This window comes from Borostomias antarcticus (genome assembly GCF_949987555.1).
Source record: "Borostomias antarcticus genome assembly, chromosome: 16".
Lineage (NCBI taxonomy): Eukaryota > Metazoa > Chordata > Actinopteri > Stomiiformes > Stomiidae > Borostomias > Borostomias antarcticus.
Genome location: NC_140249.1, coordinates 21,791,028 through 21,810,217, shown reverse-complemented (window position 1 = coordinate 21,810,217; position 19,190 = coordinate 21,791,028). Strand labels below are relative to the sequence as shown.

At 47.5% G+C, this 19,190-nt stretch overlaps 1 protein-coding gene across 2 annotated transcripts in view; it reads left to right on the top strand.

Moving 5' to 3' along the window:
• ranbp10 (RAN binding protein 10) overlaps positions 1-19,190 on the top strand; it is a 21,571-nt gene extending 2,381 nt beyond the window's left edge. Inside the window, exons 2-15 of one of the 2 annotated variants that reach the window (XM_084451259.1) lie at positions 4,098-4,209; positions 4,709-4,761; positions 8,946-9,113; positions 9,315-9,337; positions 9,958-10,142; positions 10,276-10,388; positions 10,604-10,712; positions 13,546-13,694; positions 14,138-14,327; positions 15,150-15,289; positions 15,770-15,915; positions 16,483-16,594; positions 16,819-16,960; positions 17,096-19,190. In XM_084451259.1, coding sequence (XP_084307385.1) covers positions 4,098-4,209; positions 4,709-4,761; positions 8,946-9,113; positions 9,315-9,337; positions 9,958-10,142; positions 10,276-10,388; positions 10,604-10,712; positions 13,546-13,694; positions 14,138-14,327; positions 15,150-15,289; positions 15,770-15,915; positions 16,483-16,594; positions 16,819-16,949 — 1,631 coding nt within the window. In that variant the 3' untranslated portion in view covers positions 16,950-16,960; positions 17,096-19,190. Of the gene's footprint in view, positions 1-4,097; positions 4,210-4,708; positions 4,762-8,945; positions 9,114-9,314; positions 9,338-9,957; positions 10,143-10,275; positions 10,389-10,603; positions 10,713-13,545; positions 13,695-14,134; positions 14,328-15,149; positions 15,290-15,769; positions 15,916-16,482; positions 16,595-16,818; positions 16,961-17,095 lie in introns of both variants that reach the window. The other variant, XM_084451258.1, reaches the window with a different exon arrangement.

The window sequence follows — 19,190 nt, the reverse complement described above, 5'->3', positions numbered from 1 at the left end:
CCTTTGTGTCATTGCAAGCAAAGCTGGCTCCTGCTCAGTAACACACTGCTCTCTGTTGGAGGGGGAGGTTTGGGCAGCCTAGGTGGAGGTTAGGCAGAAGGGTTGTTCAGTGTCATAGTTGGGTACGTTCAGGGTTAATCAAGTCGGTTTAGGGCCATGACTGAGAAGGTTTAGTGTTGTGGTGAAAGAGAAAGGTTAAAGGCTAGGGTTATGATCAGGATAAGATGGGCATAAGCATTTCAGGACCATTGAAAATATTCAGATTTCATGCAGATGTTATATTTAATATCATTACTACCGGCAATAATAGCCTAACATTTATGTTATTTAATGTTAATATGAATAATAATACATTATATGGCGCCTTTACAGATGCTCACAGCACTATGGGGTGGGGGTGGGGGTGGGGGGGTGGGTGGAAGGGTGAGGGGGGGGGGGGGGCAGAACAAGGAGTCCAGGACCTGTATTACTAGGGAGGGGGGGGGGGGCAGAACAAGGAGTCCAGGACCTGTATTGAGAGTTGTGTGCTGAGCTGGTGCTTTGAGCGTAGGTATTAATAACTGTGTGTATGCAATGTGCATGCTATATTTCTGATGGCCATGTGCTGAATTTCTAATGGCAGTGTGTGTGTATTTCTGATGGCTGTGTGCGCGTGTGTGCATGTGTATGTGTCTGTATTTCTGATGGCTGTGTGTCTGGTCATGGAGGCCTACTGAGGTTTGGTTACAGACAGAGCGAGGAGGGTCTATAAATAGCCTCAGAGTGCACCAGCAGCAGCAGGCCTAATCAGAGATGGTGATAATACAGGTTCCTGTGGCCGCACTGCTTCTGGTCCTAATGAGGGCACCAACACTGGAGGAGTGTGTGTGTGTGTGTGTGTGTGTGTGTTGTGTGTTTGTGTGTGTGTGTTGGGGGTAGCATGTTGCAAAGCAGAACTCCGGGTGGTAGCATGTTGTAGAACAGGACTTTGGGGTGGTAGTGTGTTCTAGAACTGAACTTTGGGGTGGGAATTTTCTAGAACAGAATAACTGAACAACAAGGACCCAAAGTTTTGAAACATTTTGAAAAAGTTTTCGACTTGCTAGCGTTGACTGTTATCGCAGATAGTTTTTGTGTTTTTTGTCGCTGACACACTGGAAGTTTGCTTGGACCAAGTCGTTGACATCAGGGATGTCCCAATCATGTTTTTTTTTACCCAGATCCAATCCAGAGTCATTTCATATTGAGTATCGGCCAATCCGAGTCCATCCTGATCCGATCTTTTTTTGTGTGTGCATTTTTTGTAAAAAATAAACCGACTTTCCTCCCCTGGGGATTAATAAAGGCTTATCGTATATTGCCTTACTGTGTAAATGATTTAAAATGTGATGGAGCTGCTAGTTGCAACTAAAAAAATTGAATTGTTTTTCTAGCTATCACCATACGGTGCAGATGTGTACCAGGCTTGTCTTGCATGCAGAACATACTTCTAATCCGCGTTCTGTCATAGAAATTGTAGTTTCACCATTTCCTTTGTAATTCACCACCTCCCTCAACCTTTCACATAGCTGTGCTAATACAGGATGACCTCTCCAGGAGGTCGAGACACCTAGATGTTGTCTGCTCCAGAATAACCATCCTTTGTCCCATTGTCCCTGCAAGAATTACCGCATTTTCTCATGTCACGTGTCTGTATTCTCGACCACTGTTGATGACGCCTGCCATTTAATATGACGTACAATGGGTTAGCCAATCACATCCTGGAAGCGCCATACCTGTGTATTGCTTGAATATAAGGCCGCAAGACCAGACTGCGGCACTTCACTTGGATAAACCACTCACGTGCGTTGTCCTGAAGTCCTTGCGCTCGTATGTTTTCTCAATAAACCAGACTTAACCTGTTTGAGCCAATCTTGGCAAATCCTTTTTGACTAGATCAGTTAAAAATCTTCTACAGTTCCCACATGGTGGACTGCAAATTTGTTTAGTCTCCGCCTCGCACAATTTTTCTTCACTATTTTAGATGGGTAAAATCTAGGGTTGTCCCTGACTGCATTTTGTGAGTCGAATCAGATTCACCTATTCAAACCAGAGATTCAACGATTCCTTCCTCCTTTTTGTGCGTGGCTGTAACCCAGCGCACCTAGGATAGCGTTTGTCTGGTGACCACTCCCTCCCTCCGGTCAATGTTGACCTGCATTTCTCTGTTGGCACCACAAGAGGCAGTAGTCCCAGCACACCAAAATCAAGAAGGACACCAAAATCAACCCGATCTCCACTGCACAAGTAGAGTAGTGGTGAGAGCATTGGACTCCCACCCAGGAGATCGGGGTTCAAGACCCGATGGGGGATGATTTTATGGGACTATACCCCAAACCTTCACATGTTCATCCTTTCACTCTGACCTTTACCCCTTGCCTTATAGGTCAGATCCTGTCCCAACCCCAACCTGTATTCTAACCCCAACCCACACTAGGGACTGGAAGAAGGACACCAAAACCAACCCGTCGATCAACTTGCGCATTTCAAAGCATGTGCGAATAGGCTCATGCGTTGGGCAGCAGTCAACAAAGAAATGTTTTGATTGTCACTATAGGAATTTCACAGATGTTACAACTCAATCTGTCTATGGGAAAAATTATTTTTTTCCAGCGGATATCTAATACAAGAAGATTGATCTAGGAAGGAAAGCAGTTTTGTGTTGTGATATTCTGTTTGGGAAATGCACGTGATTGCTGTCTTGCAGTAGGCTAGGCGCACAGCAGAGGGGAGAAGGGTTCCCTGCCTTCCTTCCTCCACTATATCCTTTAACTGCACAACACATAGCTACAGCAATAGTCTAGCTCTAAAACAAATGATTGGCCTGTCCTATATAAATCACAAGGCAGGTGAGTTGTCGTAGCCCACCAGCGCATCTTGACAGCGGAGCAAAAAAACGACTGCTCGACTCCAAGAGTCTCTGATGAATCTCTAATGATCTCACCGATGATTCGACTCGTCGACTTTCAGGGGGCAGCCCTGGTCAAATCTTATTTCATCGTACCTGCGCACATCGCGTTGTTTCGCTCGGTGCTTCAGCTGCCATGCGCTGTGTGAATCAAGGTTAAGAGCACGGCATGATGAGGTCACATGAAAAGCCGCCAAAATGAAGATCACTGTATATGATCGAAGAGTGGCATTAGTATGTTCCAGAGGCCACCAAATGTGGGCATCTCAGGGGAGGGGCAACCCGTTCCATGTAGTCCCCCCCCCCCCCTAGCAGCAGTCATATTCACATTTGGTGCCATTTCAAGTGAGCTAGGAAGTTTGGCGTGTTGCCAGAAACATGTCTCATCACTATTGAGCAGTGAGTAAAGTAGACACCATGTTCCCAACACAAGAGGAGGAGAGGCACAAGAGGCGGTTGATGTTTATAAAAGTTCATAATGAATTATGATTTATGATTTATATTGTGCATTTTTCCCCTTACTGTACCGAAAATGAACCGGGCCAGGACTTCACAACCGAGGTACATACCGAACCGTGATTTTTGCGTATCATTACACCCCTACTGGTTATGCACATATAATTCGTTAATAGCTGGCAATCAGATGGCGGATTGAAGTCTGGGTTCACGGTGTTCTAGCACAGACCTCTGGAGTGGTGTGTTCAGGAACTGAACTCTGGAGGTAGTGTATGTTCTAGAGCAGAATTTTAGATTGGTAGTGTGTGTTTACGGAACATTCTAGAAAATAACTGGGTTGGTAGTGTGTTCTAGAATACTACACAGAACAGATTTTTTTAGATACTTTTTTTCCCCCTCAGCAATTCTGCTTTATTGTATAGGATCATATATACTGTAGAGTGTCAGGAAAGGTTGGAGAGAGAGGAGGACATGCAGCACAATTCGAACCCAGGCTGCTGCTGTAAGGACTAGCCTTGTGGTATGCGCCTTAGCCCCATGAGCCACGAGGGCGCCCCCTGGAACAGAATCTTTTGTTGCTAGCAGGTAGCATCAGCTACAGACCACAATCGTAGGGTGGTATTGTGTTGTGGAACTGCTGGTACAGGGTCAGCGGTTAGTCCACTGCATAAGGAGGACATTTGAATCCCATCCTAACGATATGCATGTCATGCAGGCCACGGGAAGAACCACAAGGACGCTGCCTCCGTCAGAGCCACACACCCCATCCCGGCCGCCTGCGGGATCTACTACTTCGAGGTGAAAATTGTCAGCAAGGGACGCGATGGGTGAGTGTTGTGGCCCACACGGTTAGAATTGGGGCTGGGTTAAAAAAAAAAAACGCTTAAACGATTCAGAATCGATTCATGAATCCCAAAATCGATCTTTTATTTAATGAATGAATGAATAAATGAAGGAATGAATAGTTCATTAATTCATTCAATGATTCATTCATTCATTTTTGGAAATCACTATCAATACCCAGCTGTAGTATTGATGTGTTGCATAACTTGGAAGTCATGTAATTAAGGTTACAGCTAAAAAAAAAATCTGGTTTTAGTAACACTAACCGAATCGATATTGAATCGAATTGAATCGTGATAATCGATTCTGAACCTTGTGAATCGGAATCTAAACTATTCTGGAAATTGGAATCGATACCCAGCCCTAGTTAGAATAACCCATGAGATAAATCTAATTTACATTTACTCCTTAGTTACCAAGAGGCTGATCTGGTATGATACATTTTGATGATGATGATGATGATGGTGTTGGTGTTGTGTGCAGGTACATGGGGATTGGCCTGTCTGCCCAGGGGGTCAACATGAACAGACTGCCTGGTGAGTAGTGGAGCCCCATGGAGCCAGGGGGGGTCAGAGAGGGTAGAGGTAGTATGACCTGCCCTTTGGAATTATATATCATTATATCCCGACAGCAATCAATAAAGAAAGTGGTCCAGTGAGACCATAAGGCTTTTCATGAATAAGTCTGGTTCGCTACTTCACACGGTCCGAAACGAAACTGCTGTCAATAAATGACACGCTGCCGTGGAATACAGGTCGTTCATCTATTGAACAGAAAATCACTTGTTTCCTTGCGATAAAAAGCTATTATGACAGACATAACCTCGACCTTAGGCACATTGAGTTCATTTTTGTGTATCAGCGCCCAGGTTAATAAAAAAACAACTCTGATTTGTGAAATACTAAGCATGTAATCAATACAAGACGCACACCAGGCAGCGAGTGACGGCCTCGCAAGAGCAGCGCTATTCATTTCACTTGTCACATGACGTGAGTCTAGAGCAGCCCTCAGCCTTCTTTCACTTATTAAACATCACAGAAGCAGTTGTGAGTCCGCTACCACGTCCCTGTATGTTTAATTGATCAATTACAGGCAAATTATGGAAAATTCCGCAATGTTCTGCGTTTTACAGTAGATACAATTTTTATTAGGCAAACTAATTCCGCGATTCTGTCCGCTGAAATCATAGGGCCATACTTCAAGCTTTAGGCCTATTTCCGATTGGCTGGTTTAGATTGACTGACAACCTAGAAAGAGCCAATCAGAACCTAGACTTGCCATCGGGACCTGAAACCTAGAAGCCTATAGGCCTACCTAAAGATAGAGAATATTATTATAAAATGTATGGTTATCTTTTGTAATTGAAAGGTAGCTTTGCCTACCTTTAATGAAAAGACAAAGAATACAGTGTAAATGCATAATAAGTAAATAGACCTATATAATAATGAAAATCGGTAGGCTATTTTATAGGATTAGGCTTTTATTTTTATTTAAAAACCACAATAGGACGGTGTCATCATTGTATAATGGCATTCTTCTTCCATTGTATCCCGAGATACGGGTATCGAACCAGCCGCCATAGAGAATGAATGGAGAAATGTACGAATGGCAGTCAATGGACCATTATTTTCTGTGCTTATAATGACAGGACTCCAAACTGCTCAAAAGCAGAGAGCTAAATCCTGTAGGCCGAGAGGAATCCAATGATGTCTACTTCTAGACATTTGGTGGATTTTACTTATCGCCAAGACGACCAATTTTATGCAACAGGTGTAGATGATTACGCTCGCGTTCATCACCTCTGCTGCCATCCTAGGGGAAACACTTATATATATCGAATATATAAATAAATATATATATCTTTATTTCTGCAGTAAGCTAGAATGCTAATAGCAGGCTATCTGTAGCTAGCTGGTAGCATTGTAAGCCAGCTGGTAATCCACCCTTTAATCTTGGGTTGACTGTAGCACTGCATTGGAACGTGTCCCGCCGCACGGGAAGAGCTACTTTATACCAGACATGGCCCGACGAAACCGCTGACCCAAACAACTTCACAGGGGACACTGGACACTGAGGTTCCGGGAAACAAATGTGCCAAATGTGGACTTTATACATTGCCGATTGCTGAGATAATCGTGGGCGTGCGTGCCGCCCCACGTATGGCCGCCTTTGTCCTCTGTCGTTGTAGAGAGATGACTTCACTCCTACTATGACCAACCCCGTAGCAGTTTCGCAAAATTACGTGAACAGCCTTTAAACATTTAACCAATGTTGTAAGGTTTTTTTTTATATTGATGATCGAGAAAACTAGAGCAATAATGGTCAAATTGAAGTGATGTCATCAAATGGAGAGAGAGAGATAGTGATAGTGTAAGATAAGATATACTTTAATAATCCCTGTGGAGAAAATGTGTGGTTTCAGCAGTGGGAAAGGTACAGTGGAATAGATAGATAGTATACATAATAGATCAAATTAAATTACAAGGAAAGATTACAAGAGAAATTACAGGAAGATTCGGGGGGGGGGGGTCTATATATACAGTATGCCTAGAGTACATTACTTTTTATACCCAACCATCAACTGTTGCAGATAGGATGATCAATCAGACCACTCTCTTGATACTTATCAGGATGAGCGAATGGCAATCAATGCACAGAGTGATCCCCCCATTAGGTGTGAAGACCAACAAGGAACCTCACTATAGAGTAAAGCAAGTCAAACACACACAGGACGATGGTCTCTATACAACAATGACCATTTGGCCGTCAGAAACCCAGTCTTTTGCATATGAAAGGGGAGCAGAGCATTTCCAAGCCTCCAATGTCAAAACCAGGGCTGCCAAGTCTCGCATTGAGCGTGAGACGCACGCATTTCAGCCTATTCTCACGCTCACACGCCACACATTCTCACGCAGAGAAATGACCAACCCCTAAATACTTGCAGTTCAATATTTCATGGGACCCTTATTTTGAAATTACTTGACGGAATGCTCGCCTCCCAGTCGTTCTTTGTGTCACTGATAACCTACCTCGTATCTATTTGGCCTCTTTATAATCTTGCCTACTGTATATACAGTATCCAAACCTCAATTCTTCCTGAATGAGGGGACTGCCAGTTCACCAGGAGAGCAATTGATGCATTACAATGTTAAGTTAGCTGGTAAATACTTATAATTTAACCCTTTCGATACGACCACGTCACCGGCAACATTTTAAAAATATCTAACAAATATTTAATAATATTTAAAAAAAATATCTAACAAATCAAAAAATTCCTCACTCCAACACTTGCTGAAAGCTGAGAAACTGCGCTTTCTAGTATTATAGGGAAAATCCAATTAATATTTGAAATGTTGTCACTGTAGGGTTAACTACTAATTTAAGTAGTCCGTAGTCTGACAAAGAACTCACTTCCTTCAGCTCCTGGTGGAAACTTCCAGTGGAGAGGTTACAGACCGATAGAGGACCACGGTTAGTTCAAGTGATTCTCTGATTGGCTCAAAATGATAGACGCTGGACGGCCGGAATATAATTGCTGGATCTTTTTGACAGACCATCAGTTGGGCTGCCACGGTCATAAGAAATGACCGTCTAGGACATGTCTGGACTTGTTACAGCTAGTGAGAGGAGGGAGGATGGGCAACACAGAAGCACAGATTCAAGCAGATCTGATGTCACTCTGGCATCGTCATGGCAATCATCCCGGTGTGACCTTGTGTCTACCTGAGCTAAGGGACTGTGGACTCATCCAGCTAATTCTACATGCATGCGTGCGCGCACACACACACACACACACACACATGGTCATTCACTGTGTGTTCTAGAACTGCTTCAATATGTATGTTATACAAAGGTTTACATGTAGTGTACATTTTGTTAAATGAGTGAGAAACAGCCTATTGTTATGAAATATATATATTTCTGTAACCTTCTAGTCATATTGAACTGATTACACTTGATTGCCTCTTTGTGAGTGTGCGTGTGTGTGTGTGTGTGTGTGTGTGTGTGTGTGTGTGTGTGTGTGTGTGCGCGTGTCTGTGTGTGTGTGTGTGTGTGCGTGTGTCTGTGTGTGTGTGTGTGTGTGTGTGCGCGTGTCTGTGTGTGTGTGCGTGTGTGTGTGCATGCATGCATGTGGGTTTGATCCCAGGGTGGAGTCCGGCCATTTTATCTGACCGTAGGAGCACTGAGGCTTTAGGAGCGATATCCCCGTCAGCAGATTAATCTAATACCGCCAGTGTTCACACACGACCCACTTTCCCTCACACACTCTCATTTTTAGGTCCCTCACTCTCATTTTTAGGTCCCTCACTCTCTGGTGGAGTTCAATCTACTGAGAGCTCTCAGAGTAGTGAGGCCCTAACACATAAAGTGACACTTTGTCCTGAGTCACTGTTGCTGTTAATATTGCCCTCTGCTTCCCCTTCTACACAGACAATGAACTTCTATTTTACCTCCTGACCCTCTAGCAGTTTAGGTTAAACACTCACACACACACCACACCACACACACACACACATTTTGTTCCGCTCTGGTTGACTATGACTCACCAGGGATCTGTTCCTAGTCGAGAGCCCCCTGCTGGACACCCAGGGAACTGCACAGTGTTATGACGGCAGGGACGACCCCACACGACCTCAGCAGGTCCGCCATGTTTGTGGCCGTGCGTTCATCCGTGCGCCTTACATCACTAACCTCCGCGTTTTGTATTTCCGCGTCCAAGGATGGGACAAGCACTCGTATGGTTACCATGGCGACGACGGACACTCCTTCTGCTCCTCTGGGACCGGCCAACCGTACGGCCCCACCTTCACCACGGGCGACGTGATTGGCTGCTGCGTCAACCTGATCAACAACACCTGTTTCTACACCAAGAACGGCATCAGCCTCGGTCAGTTCTCCTCCGCGTAGATCCGTATCTTTTCCCGCCGATAGTGATTACACCACAGTCACACCGCAGCGGTAGCTGATCTAGGTCTGTATATCTAGTGTTCTGCCCAGTGTTGGGTTCTGACCGCCTGTCCCGTCACGGTCTGCGTCTGATCTATGGTCCTTTGTCTCTGTCCCTTTTGTCTCTCTGTCCGTCCTACAGGTGTGGCGTTCACAGACCTGCCCGTGAGTATCTCTTACGTTCAGTTTGATACACCGCACTGTGTTCAGGGCCCTGGGGACATACCGCACTGTGTTCAGGGCCCTGGGAACATACCGTACTGTGTTCAGGGCCCTGGGAACATACCGTACTGTGTTCAGGGCCCTGGGAACATACCGTACTGTGTTCAGGGCCCTGGGGACATACCGCACTGTGTTCAGGGCCCTGGGAACATACCGCACTGTGTTCAGGGCCCTGGGAACATACCGCACTGTGTTCAGGGCCCTGGGGACATACCGCACTGTGTTCAGGGCCCTGGGAACATACCGCACTGTGTTCAGGGCCCTGGGAATCCGCACCCCACGTCCCAGACCACCCACTGGGTGAGGTCAGGACAATAGATTTCACATTTGGCCTTTGAGTGAAGGTTGAGTTGGAGTTGGAGACGGAGTCAAAGATTTCAAATGTCAGTACGATTATCCTACACACAGGTTATGGTTGGTTATAAAGTCTAGGCATGTGAAAGGAACGTTAAGGTTGGGGCTAGTTTCGCTAAATGCATTGATTTAACGATTGTTTACGTGGGAAAATGACCGGCAAACGACTAAACCCCCCCCCCCCCCTCCTCCCCCCTCCACCCCCCCAGCCCAACCTGTACCCCACAGTCGGCCTGCAGACGCCCGGTGAGATCGTAGACGCCAACTTCGGCCAGCAGCCGTTCGTCTTCGACATCGAGGACTACATGTCCGAGTGGCGGGCCAAGATCCACAGCATGATCGCCCGCTTCCCCATCGGGGAGAGGCTGGGGGAGTGGCAGGCTGTCCTGCAGAAGTAAGAGAGAGAGAGAGTGAGAGAGAGAGAGAGAGTGAGAGAGAGAGAGAGTGTGAGAGAGAGAGCGAAACACGTTTCCAGGTCTCGTCCTCGTGTCTCTGGGAGACTTAACCCTTGCCCTGTCTCTCCTTAGCATGGTGTCCAGCTACCTGGTGCATCATGGGTACTGTGCCACCGCAACAGCCTTCGCCCGGGCGACAGAGACCCTGATTCAGGAGGACCAGACTTCCATAAAGAACAGACAGAGTGAGAACCACACACACACACACACACACACACTCACTCACTCACTCACTCACTCACTCACTCACTCACTCACTCACACACTCACACACACACACTCACACACTCACTCACTCACTCACTCACTCACTCACTCACACCATCTGAAGGACAGTCACTGCCATCTGTGCACATGCTCAGTCACGTCTGAGTGTTAAACCTAACCCTCTGTCCAATAGGAATACAGAAGCTGGTGTTGTCAGGCAGAGTTGGTGAGGCCATTGAAACCACCCAGCAGCTGTACCCCGGCCTGCTAGAACACAACCCCAACCTACTCTTCATGTTGAAGTAAGTAACACTACAACTACTACACTACTACTACTACTACTATCAACACAACCAACAATAACCTCCTGTCCATGTTGAAATAAGAGCCCCAATACAACGCAACCACAACACAACAATAACGCTAGCACAACCTACTCTTCATGTTGAAGTAAGTAACACTACAACTACTACACTACTACTACTACTACTATCAACACAACCAACAATAACCTCCTGTCCATGTTGAAATAAGAGCCCCAATACAACGCAACCACAACACAACAATAACGCTACCACAACCTACTCTTCATGTAAATGTAGGTAGCACAACCCCAATACAACCTCAACAGACCTGATAGGCAGCTACAGACACAACAGACCGGTCATTGTGGTTACTACAGCCTGATGGGCAGCTACAGACCAGTCATTGTGGTTACTACAGCCTGATGGGCAGCTACAGACCAGTCAGGGTGGTAAATGGACTGCACTTATATAACGCTTTTATCCAAAGCGCTTTACAATGGCCTCTCATTCACCCATCCGCACACACATTGACACAGCAAGGTGCTAGCCTGCTCGTTGGGAGCAATTCGGGGTTCAGTGTCTTGCCCAAGGACATGTGGACAGGAGGGGGAGGGTGGCGGGATTCGAACCGTCGACCCCACGATCGTTGGACGACCTGCTCTACCATTGAGCCACAGCCTGATAGAGGCAGATTGCCACATGCTGCTGAAAGAGACAGCTCTTGGTTTGGGTCATGGTTCCATTAATAATAATAATAATAATTATAATAATAGATTTTAGACGCCTTTCAAGACACCCAAGGCCATTGTACATGGGCAGATAAGAAAACAGCAATAATACATAAAATAGACACATAAAATACAGTAAATATACATATAATATATACAGTAAAATTACGATTAGGCGGCTTGTGGTCGTGAGTGAGGAGAATAGATTAATGAGATGCGTGTCCTGTTTTACACACCTGCAGTTTCACCAGCCATAACCTGTCTGACCAGTCTACATCTGCACCTTCCCGTATTCTTAAACATGTAGCCTAGCGATATATCCTGAGAGACGCAGCTGCTCACCACACCCCCTCGAAAGCAACTGACATCCTGGGTTGAACCTGAGGCTACAAGTCTTGGTGTTATCCTAGATTCAGATCTAAGTCCCACATTAATTAGGTGATGATAACCTAATTTTCCACCCTTAGAAACATCGCTAAATTACGTCCATTTATAAATCAAACAGATGCAGGAAAATTGATACGTGCATTTATTTCGAGCTGACTCGATTACCGTATTGCACTATTCACTGGTATCGCCCCCCCAAAAAAAACACAGAGACTTCAGCTCATTCAAAACTCTACAACCCGACTATCAACCAAAACCAAGAGGAGAGAGCACATTAGTCCAGTCTCAGCTGCTGGCTTCCAGTAACATTTAGAGTTGATTTAAGGTCCTCCTCCTTATATACAAAGCCCTTAATGGACGAGGACCAAGCTACATTGTTAACTCCCTTGTTAACTACGTACAACTAGGAACACTGTGATCATCCACTGCTGCTCTACTAGAAGTTCCCTGCAACAGTCTGAAGAAGATCGGGAGTGCAGCCTTTGTCAATGATGGCCCAAAGCTATGGAACACAATACCTATAGATATCAGGGAAGCCAGCTCGTTAAAAAGTGAAAAAACGTAAACGAAAATCTCTTCACTTTAGCTTTGAACTAGCTCCTTTTGCACTCGTGTGCTACTACATTCTTATTTTTTAATTTTTGATCTTATTAACTTTGTCAAAGGACATCACGTAGGTGAGGCCGCCTACCTTGATCACACTCACTAGCGCTCCCATATCGAATGACAGACGGGGGTTAAAGCCAATAGATGCAGTCTGAGGTCAGCGGTGCAGGGGCTCAGCTCGAGGTCAGGCGCGTGAGGTCGCCTAACTTGATTACGCTGGTCTAGCGCCGCCATATCAGATGTCAGATGGGGGTTAAAGCCGATAGATGCGGTCTGCGGTACGTCAGTGGCTCAGGGGTCCGGTGTGAGGTCTCAGGGGTCCGGTGTGAGGTCTCACGGGCGAGGTCTTCGATTACACCCTGCGAACGTAGTTCTCTGTCTTCCCAAGATACTCGGGGTCAGGTGTCATTTTGACTTGATTTCTTATCTTTATCTTTACAGTATTTTATCTTCCATCTTATTTTCCTGCTTTTTGTTAATTTTGTCTATTATGTGAAGCATGTTCTCTGTTTTATTTGTATGAAAGGTGCAATACAACTTTTTTTATATTATTATTATTATTATTATTCAAAGATAACCGGTGTTGACAGCCTGTTTCTCTGTCGATAGTCTGACTCACCGGATGTAGGTTCTGGAGAGGTCGTAGGTTCTGGTCAGAGATCGTAGGTTCTGGTCAGAGGTCGTAGGTTCTGGTCAGAGGTCGTAGGTTCTGGTCAGAGGTCGTAGGTTCTGGAGAGGTCGTAGGTTCTGGAGAGGTCGTATCATTTGGAGGCGGGAGAATCTCCCTGCCCCAATCAGTGGCAACGGGAGAGTCTCTGGATTCAATCCAGGCTGCTCCCCTTCTGCTATCTGCATGTTATCGTTTTCCCCCGTCACTACAACAACAACAACAACAACGACAGCCTCTGAGCGATTGTGATTGGTTTACACGAGACAATTGTGATTGGTTTAAAGAAATACAGCATGTTTAATACAGCAGCTGTCTCCGGCGCCTGTACAGTGTAAAGGAAGCGAGACTACTCTGACTACTCTGACTACTCTGACTACTCTGACTACTCTGACTACTCTGACTACTCTGACTACTCTGCTGACGGCTCGTTTCCCCGCAGGTGTCGTCAGTTTGTGGAGATGGTGAACGGTACGGACAGCGAGGTGCGCTGTTTCAGCCTGCGCTCGCCCAAGTCCCAGGACAGCTACCCAGGATCCCCCAGCGTCAGCCCGCGCCACGGGGCCACCAACCCACACCTGCACACTGGAGGTACACACACACACACACACTGGAGGTACACACGCACAAACACACTGGAGGTACACACACACGCACACTGGAGGTACACACACACACACACACACACACACACACACTGGAGGTACACACACACACACACACACACACACACACACTGGAGGTACAGACACACACACACTGGAGGTACACACACACACACACACACACACACACACACTGGAGGTACACACACACACACACACACACACACACACACACACACACACACTGGAGGTACAGACACACACACACTGGAGGTACACACACACACACACACACTGGAGGTACAGACACACACACACACACACACTGGAGGTACACACACACGCACGCCTACAGTCATGTGCAGTACATGGGATGGAGTGCTCCATGTGTGCACTAGTTTGAGTCTTCCTCTTCTCACTCCCCAGTAGCAGACAGCCCCACCTGCAGTAACGGGGTGACCCCCCCCAACAAGACCAAGAGCCACAGCAAGTACCCCGGAGTCAGCTCCGCCTCTTCCTCCTCTAGCTCCTCCCCTTCCTCCGTCAACTACTCCGAGTCCAACTCCTCCGACTCCACCAAGTCCCAGCCCCACAGCACCAACAGCAACCAGGAGACCAGGTGTGTGTTAAGACTGGTTATGGGCAAGGACCTCACCATACGATCACAATACAGGGGTCACCATACGATCACAATACAGGGGTCACCATACGATCACAATACAGGGGTCACCATACGATCATATCACAATACAGGGGTCACCATACGATCATATCACAATACAGGGGTCACCATACGATCGTATCACAATACAGGGGTCACCATACGATAATATCACAATACAGGGGTCACCATACGATCGTATCACAATACAGGGGTCACCATACGATCATATCGCAATACAGGGGCCACCATACGATCATATCACAATACAGGGGTCACCATACGATCATATCACAATACAGGGGTCACCATACGATCATATCACAATACAGGGGTCACCACACAATCGTATCACAATACAGGGGTCACCACACAATCGTATCACAATACAGGGGTCGCCATACGATCATATCACAATACAGGGGTCACCATACGATCGTATCACAATACAGGGGTCACCACACGATCATATCACAATACAGGGGTCACCACACGATCATATCACAATACAGGGGTCACCACACGATCATATCACAATACAGGGGTCACCATACAATCCTATCACAATACAGGGGTCACCACACGATCATATCACAATACAGGGGTCACCATACGATCATATCACAATACAGGGGTCACCATACGATCGTATCACAATACAGGGGTCACCATACGATGTTGTGTGTGTGTTGGGGGGGGTATTGTGTGTGTGGGGGGGTGTTGTGTGTGTGTGTGTGTGTGCACGCACATGTCTGTGCTGATGTGTGCGCTCCTGTGTAGTGACAGTGAGATGGAGATGGAGGCGGAGCACTACGCCAACGGCGTGGCAGATAGCTCCGCCTCCAGAGTGATGAACGGAACCTACAAACACCAGGAGCTGCTGCAGCCCGACGACAACAGCCTGGGCAACGGACTGACAGGTCAGCACACTATCTATCTATCTATCTATCTATCTATCTACTGTATCTATCTATCTATCTATCTACTGTATCTATCTATCTATCTACTGTATCTATCTATCTATCTATCTACTGTATCTATCTATCTATCTATCTATCTATCTATCTGACGGGTCAGCACACACTCTACGTCTTCTCTTCATCACAGTCTCTATCTCTCTCTCCCCCCCTCTCTCTCTCTCTCTCCCTCCAGCTCTCTCTCCATCTCTCTCTCCCTCTCTCTCTCTCTCTCTCTCTCTCTCCATCTCTCTCTCTCCATCTCTATCTATCTTTTCTATCTCTATCTATCTCTCTCTATCTCTCTCTCTGTCTCCTCTGTGTTTTGGTATATTTTATATGTGTGTATATGTGCATGTTGTACTCTAGATAACGGCTGTGGCAGCAGACAGGGGTGTGTGTGTGTGTGTGTGTTAATCTAACGTGTGTGTGTGCTCTCTACAGAAGACGGCTGCGCCAGCAGACAGCTGTGTGGGGGGAACCAGGCGGCCACCGAGAGGATGATCCAGTTTGGGCGCGAGCTGCAGACGCTCAACGAGCAGCTCTGCCGCGAGTACGGCAAGAACGCCACGCACAAGAAGATGCTACAGGTAGGCAGGGAGGGGGAGGAGGAGGAGGGAGGGAGGGAGGGTGGGAGGGAGGGAGTGAGGAAGGAGGAGGAAGAGGAGGAGGAGGAGGGAGGGAGGGAGGGAGGGAGGGAGGGAAGGAAGGAAGGAAGGAAGGAAGGAAGGAAGGAAGGAAGGAAGGAAGGAAGGAAGGAAGGAAGGAAGGAGGGAGGGAGGGAGGGAGGGAAGGAAGGAGGGAGGGAGGGAGGGAGGGAGGGAGGGAGGGAGGGAGGGAGGGAGGGAGGGAGGGAGGGAGGGAGGGAAGGAAGGAAGGAAGGAGGGAGGGAGGGAGGGAAGAGAGGAAGGAGGGAGAGTAGTGTCTCCTACCGTTTCATCACACAGTAGATGGGAGTGTGACCCCTTGGTTGTGTGATGATGATGGTGATGATGATGATGGTGTTGAGGGATCGCGGAACGTCCGTCCGTTCTCCAGCTGTGCTCGTCTGATGTGCAGTAGCCAGCGGACGGCCGCTCCGACGTCTTCCTCCGGTCAAGACGTTCACGTCAGCTTTAGAACCGTACCTCACCGGTGTCTCTCCCCCCCCCCACCAGGATGCCTTCAGCCTGCTAGCGTACTCAGACCCCTGGAACTGCCCAGTGGGCCAGCAGCTGGACCCCATGCAGAGAGAATCCATCTGCTCCGCCCTCAACAGCGCCATCCTCGGTAACCGCCGCGCAACTACACCCCCCCACCCTCCCACCCCCCGGCACGCACGCGCTTTAGCCGTCAGCGCACGGGAAACGCCACCATGAAAAAAAAACTATACACACACCTCATCTCTTTTCTCTCTCCATCTATCTCTCTATCTATCTATCTCTCTCTTAACACTTCATCTCTTTTCTCTCTCTCTCTAAACGGCGTTGTGTGTGTGTGTGTCGTCCCTGCAGAGTCCCAGAACCTGCCGAAGCAGCCCCCCCTAATGCTGGCCCTGGGCCAGGCCACGGAGTGTGTCCAGCTCATGGCGCGCGTGCGCTCCGGGTCCTGCTCCTTCGCCAGAGTAGATAACTTTTTGCACTAGCCCCGGACCAGGTGAGTCCACACACACACACACGCACACACACGCACACACACACTCACACACACACACACACACACACAAACCTATACGGACACACACCTCGGCATTGTGTCGCGAGATCATCAGTTTGTCTCTCCTCTCCGAAGGTTGACGTTGCAGAGCGCCGAGAAGAGGACTATTGGTGGTTACCGCGGCGACGGAGGAGAGCATGCGTGTGATTGGTGTGTCTGGCCCAGAGGGGGCGGAGCAGCGAGGAAAGCGGGAGAAGAAAGCTTCTTTTTAATTTAGTATTATCAAAAAACAATGTGTGACACTATTTAAAGATAATTAATTATTATTCTGTTTATCTAGTCATTTTCTAGTTTTTATTTTTTTGGGTCAGCTTGTTGTGCTCACCTTGGAAAGAAGAAAATCGAGTTCCGTTCCGTGTTCTTTATGGGTGGACCTAGACTCCCTACTCAGTATTCTACACCTAGACGGCATATCACACACATCACCATAGCAACACGCTCTGGTCGTTCCCACTCAGAGCTCAGGTACCGCCCGGGTCGGAGGTTATCTTGGAGAAAGGGGCGTGGCTAGGCAGGTTGACCCCTGCGGGCCATAGTTATGCATAACAGGGTAGTGTACACGCACATATACACACACATATATACACACACACACACACACACAGCCACCTGGAGTAGAGTTCCAGCCTGGTATCTCCCTGAGGTTATGGAAGAGAGTAATGTTATGTTATCATAGAGTACTACTAACAGCAATGCGCACACACACACGCACACACACACACACACACACACACACACAACAACAATCAGTTACTCCTGGGTTTGAGTTGCTAGTTTGATCCTCAGATACCTCTCATCATGTGTTTTATTGAATAAAGAAGTGAAACCTTTTGCCAAAAACACTTAAATATACCTGGAGCTTCTTTACTACCGGTTAGTACCTCTTTTTGCAGTCAGTCAGTTCCTCCATAGTCAGTCGTTCACCAGACCTCATATCATCACCCACATCCTGCTGCTGCTGCTTCTCTCACCTCTGTCGTTGACAGAGCTTCTGTTTTTACAACCCTCTATACACACCCGCACACACACGAACGAACACGCGAGCGCACACACACTGAATGTTGTTTGTAGGTCTGTATTTGGTCGTCCTTCCTCTTCCCTGTCTCTCTGTGGACCTGGTGTTGTCCGGGTCCGGGGGGCGACCCCGGTACTCCTCCCAGCAGTAGGGGGCGCTACACTATGGTGAACGTGGTTTCGATGACCTTGTTATGATGATGATGACGATGATGAAGGCTGGCCGCCTAGAGATTGGTCCTGACAGCCATGGAGATGGACCAGAACACCTGGACACTGACCGCTGACCCCCGCCATCTGTGTCGTGTCTTCGGTCCCTGTCCCCGTCCCCGTCCTGTGTGACAGAACTCTCCGCCCCCCCGCGGAGACCTGTGTGTGGAGACGTAGGGGCAGGTAGATTGACTTGAAGGGTCCCTCTCCTGGTTGTCACGGCCTTCGGAACTCACCATAGTGTAGCCCTCCTAAATGTATATTTCCTTTTTTGAATTATTTTTAAAGTAAAGTTTTATTAACCGATACATGTTGTGTTGTGTGTGTGTGTGTGTGTGTGCGCGCTTGTAGGAAAGCTGAGATCTGTCATGCTTCTCCTGGAAGCTCACTCCCATGTTCCTGTAGGCAATGCCGCTCCAGTTACACACACACACACCTTTCTGACCACATCCGTAGACAACCTCTGTTACACACACACACGCGCATGTAATACACACACCTGCACCTGTAGTAACACGCACTGCTACACCTGCGTGAAACGGCTCACCTGTAGGGAATCGGTCGCTCAGTTGTCCGCCTCTGCTTCACGCGGGCGCGTCTTGAGGACTGTTGAGACCCCCCCCCCTTCCTCTCAGCTCCCTGCTCCCCCCTGGGGGGCGGGGCGGGGCGGGGGGGGGGGGGGGGGGGGGGGGGGTTGACAGTGCCCCCTCAAGGTCTGCTCCACCTATGGAATTCGAACTAATACAACAAGCTGTGCACAATTCTATTATGATTCTAAGTTCATATTTTGAGTTTTGAGTTTAGCAATTGTGACATGAGTTACCCTCTACTTAGCATGAAACTTTAAAAACCTTTAAAACAATGTATAAAAAAAATAATTACAAAAAAAAAAGTAAAACGATAATTACAAAAAAAACATACCTATGTACTGGAAACATGATAAAAG